The sequence below is a fragment of the Vollenhovia emeryi genome, unplaced genomic scaffold (genome assembly GCF_000949405.1).
Source record: "Vollenhovia emeryi isolate VEMERY1.0 unplaced genomic scaffold, V.emery_V1.0 DF941677.1, whole genome shotgun sequence".
In the NCBI taxonomy this organism is placed as follows: Eukaryota; Metazoa; Arthropoda; class Insecta; order Hymenoptera; family Formicidae; genus Vollenhovia; species Vollenhovia emeryi.
Genome location: NW_011964689.1, coordinates 1 through 4,119, shown reverse-complemented (window position 1 = coordinate 4,119; position 4,119 = coordinate 1). Strand labels below are relative to the sequence as shown.

The 4,119-nt window shown below is 52.6% G+C and overlaps 1 protein-coding gene across 1 annotated transcript; it reads left to right on the top strand.

The window, feature by feature from the left end:
* The first annotated feature begins 792 nt into the window (after window positions 1–792).
* LOC105570862 lies at window positions 793–3,870 on the top strand. Its single transcript, XM_012028312.1, has one exon. The coding sequence runs from the start codon at window positions 793–795 to the stop codon at window positions 3,868–3,870; it is 3,078 nt and encodes a 1,025-aa protein (XP_011883702.1).
* The last annotated feature ends 249 nt before the right edge of the window (window positions 3,871–4,119 follow it).

Here is a 4,119-nt window from a genome sequence, read left to right as displayed (position 1 = left end):
AAGATCGTTGTGCCGTCTCTCGTCCTCCGCTGCTACCGGGTGTCTTTGTCCACTTATCTCAATGTTGCTTCGGGGTTCTCCTTGGTTCCTTGCAATCACTGAGTAATGGTTCCTTCGATTCTCTCGGTTTCAGGCCTTGGTCCGTCACTCGCACGCGAGTGAAATCGATGGCATCCCACCGCTGCCACCAAATTGTTGTGCCGCCGGCTTGGTCGGGGCACGGAGTCTCGGGGATCGTTGCCGTTGATACACTTCGCGGTTCATGAAAGGCCATAAGCCATTATTTTAAACTATATTCTTTATTAAAAAACTTTGATACAGATACGTACACTCGTGTGTCTTACTTAGTAATGGCCCGCCTTCCTTCCTTTCCATTCCATTTTATACCAACCGCGCTTGGCCCTGTTGTTAGGCCGTTTATTGGTTAGTAAGCGGTTTTTCCCTTAGCAACTGTATGCGCGGCTTCGATGGTTTCGTACTTTGTTCCGGGTATTCGTTTTCGTCGCATGCGGCAGGGGTTATCTGACACCTTGCCGCGTGCGAGGTCGTCGTCTGATGTGCGGTGCATCGCACTCATGACACGTGCCTTCTCCGGAGGAAGAGCAATGCGAGCGGCACTTTCGCAGCTCACACTCTCGATCGTCAGATGGACGGTACATTGTTCGTCTGCCATTCCGTGCGGGTCATCCGATTGACGTTGGGCAATCTAGGCGATCCGCGGAGCGCCTACTTAACTCTCTTTTACGTCGTTTCGCGTCGCAGCCGGATTTGAAACGCGAATACACAGCATTCATGCGCGAGTACGAAGACCTCGGGCATATGCGCCAAGTTCCGGAGCAGCACGCGGCGTCGAATCAAATTTTCTATATCCCTCATCATTCGGTATTTCGAAGTGATAGTGCGACTTCTCGTTTGCGCGTCGTTTGTAACACGTCTTGCATCACGAGTAACGGGTCCTCCTTGAACGATCACCTGCTCGCGGGCCCGAAGTTGCAGACGGACTTGCCCGCCATTCTGCTGCAGTGGCGATTGTTCCAATTCATGTATTCTGCGGACATCGCTAAGATGTACCGCCAGATTTTAATCGACGAGCGTGATAGGGACTTTCAACGAATTTTGTGGCAGCCGGACTTGTCCGCTGCTCCTCTTGACTATCAGCTTATGACGGTTACATACGGGATGAAGTGTGCTCCGTATCTCGCGCTTCGCACGCTGAAGTGCCTCGCCGAAGACGACGGGTATCGCTTTCCACTTGCCGTGCCCATTCTGCAGGATCAAATCTATGTCGACGATATTCTCTTCGGCGACCACCAGCTCGATTCGTTGCGTGAGCGACGGCGTCAGCTCGTCGCGTTGCTGCATTGTGGTCGGTTCGAGCTGCGGAAGTGGGCTAGTAACTCTCCGGAGCTTCTCGAAGATATCGACCCTGCCAATCACCGGTTGGCTTGTGATTTGCCTCTCGCACTTGACGATAAGGTCAAGGTGCTCGGCATCGCGTGGAATCCATCACGCGATGCTTTTCACTTTAAGGTTGTTCTTGATAGCGCTGAGCCGACCAGCAAGCGCACGATTCTGTCCACTATCGCTAAATTGTACGATCCGCTGGGTTGGGTCACACCCGTCACCGCTGCCGCGAAGATTTTTATGCAGAACCTGTGGCGTTCGCAACTCGATTGGGAACAATCGCTTTCTGAGCCATTACTTTCCCAATGGCATCGCATTTACATAAATCTTCCTCACCTAAACGAGGTCGCTCTTCCTCGTTGGACTGGCAGTCTACCAGACTCCATCTCTGAGTTGCACGGTTTCGCCGATGTCTCCATGCTGGCGTACGCCGCGTCCGTATATTTGAAGACTGTGTCTCCTTCCGGTGAAATCACCGTCTCGCTGATAGCCGGCAAGTCTAAAGTCGCGCCTATCGCCTCTCTCACAATTCCGCGTCTCGAGCTTTCTGCTGCGCTCCTTCTGAGCCGCCTAATGAAGTTCGTGAGAGGCGTCTTGAAGCTGCAGTCCGCTCCATGCTTCTGCTGGACGGATTCAACCGTTACCCTTTCATGGCTGCGGTCGCACCCATCTCGGTGGAAGACATTCGTGTCCAACCGCGTCGCGCAGACTCAATCGAATTTGCCGGACGCCACTTGGCGTTACGTGCCCACGTCGCACAATCCTTCCGACTGTGCTTCTCGTGGACTACTGGGCCTCGAGCTGTTGACTCACGATTTGTGGTGGCATGGACCCCACTGGTTGCAATCGTCTTCTAACGATTGGCCTAAGGATCCGACTCCTCTTCAAGCTGACGATGCTCTGGAGGAAAAGGCACTCCGTGCTCATCATGTAGCAGCAGCTCCCATCAAATGGGACATCGCTGTTCGATATTCCTCCTGGGCACGTTTGATTCGCGTCACCGCTTACGTTCTTCGGTTCGTTTCCGCTTGCCGTCGAGCCAACCTCGATCGTCATGATCCTGTCATTGACTCGAGAGCGCTCACGTCCACTGAGTACACCCGAGCGAAGATCTTCTGGATCAGACGCATTCAAGAAGAGCTTTTCGCTGATGATCTGCAATCTCTTTCAAAGGGTCGATCGCTACCGTCAAAGAGTTCAATTGTCGTGCTCAATCCTTTCCTTGACCGCGACCAGGTAATGCGTGTGGGGGGTCGGCTGAGAAATGCACCGTTGCCATACGACATGAAACATCCGATCCTCCTCGCCCCACATCCTCTCGTACGTCTCATAGTTGCTCAGGTTCATTTGCGCTTCCTTCACTCTGGTCTCCAACTCACGTTGAGTTCCCTTCGCAGGGAGTATTGGATACTGCGCTCTCGCAACCTTGCAAAGTCCATTCTTCGCGAATGCGTCGTTTGCGCTCGTGAGCGAGCCTCTATTCCGACTCAGCTCATGGGTGATCTCCCATCCAGTCACGTGTCGCCTTCGTCTCGCTGCTTTGCCCATAGCGGCATCGATTATGCTGGGCCTCTAAAGGTTCGCGCCTCCGCAGGACGAGGCATAGCATCTCGAAAGGCTTACATCGCGCTCTTTGTTTGCCTAGCTACCCGCGCCATTCATTTAGAACTGGTAGGCGATTATTCCACTCCTGCGTTCATAAGTGCTTTTGCTCGATTTTGCTCGCGCCGGGGCCTTCCCCAATCCATGTACTCGGATAACGACACAACCTTCGTTGGAGCCGATAAGGAGTTAGCGACGGCCTATCGAGGTGCGTTGCGCGATCCGAATTTTCTGAATAGCACCGCGAGCGACGGTATCACATGGAACTTTATTCCGCCGTCCGCTCCTCACTTCGGTGGGCTCTGGGAGGCTGGAGTCCGCAGCGTGAAGCATCACCTGCGTCGCGTGTTAGGAAGTCACACGTTGTCATTCGAGGAGTGTTCGACCCTCTTGTGTCAAATCGAGGCGTGTCTTAACTCACGCCCGATTGCTCCTATCTCTGACGATCCTGATGATACTCAATACCTGTCTCCAGGACATTTTTTGGTCGGTTCTACCATCACTGTTCCTCCAGAGCCGTCAGTGCTCAATCTCGCCGAAAATCGGCTATCACGCTGGCAAATCGTTCGCCATATAACCGAACGATTTTGGAAACTTTGGACGACGGATTATGTGAATACGCTGCAACAGCGTAACAAGTGGCTCAAACTTCAACCTCCGGTGACAATTGGACAACTCGCCTTATTACGCAACCCGTTGTTACCTCCCTGCAAGTGGGAGCTTGGTCGAGTCGTTCGACTCCATTCCGGCTCTGACGGTCTAACTCGAGTAGTCACCATTAAAACCGCCGCCTCGGAGTACGTGCGCCCGATCTGCAAATTATGTATCCTCCCGGTCAAGGATACAGATCATAATGCCGCGTGAACATACAGGGCCCACCGACCGTGGTTATGCCTCGGAATTAGATCAAGTCTTTATAAGCTCAGTGTCCATAAAGGACGGTCTATAATGAGTCGTCCGTCGTAACCGCGGGTCGTTGAATCATAAGTCAGAAGTCATATGTCATAAGGAGTTATGGTCTGCATCTACAATGAACCATAACCGTCGTAGTGTCGTATTTTTTCAACCAATGAGAGAACGGGAGCGGTTTCGAAAACTTTAGTTGATAAAGAA

What these genes read in the sequence shown, in the direction of transcription:
- LOC105570862 (XM_012028312.1), top strand. Translation starts at nt 793, where the DNA reads ATGCGCGAGTACGAAGACCTCGGGCATATGCGCCAAGTTCCGGAGCAG.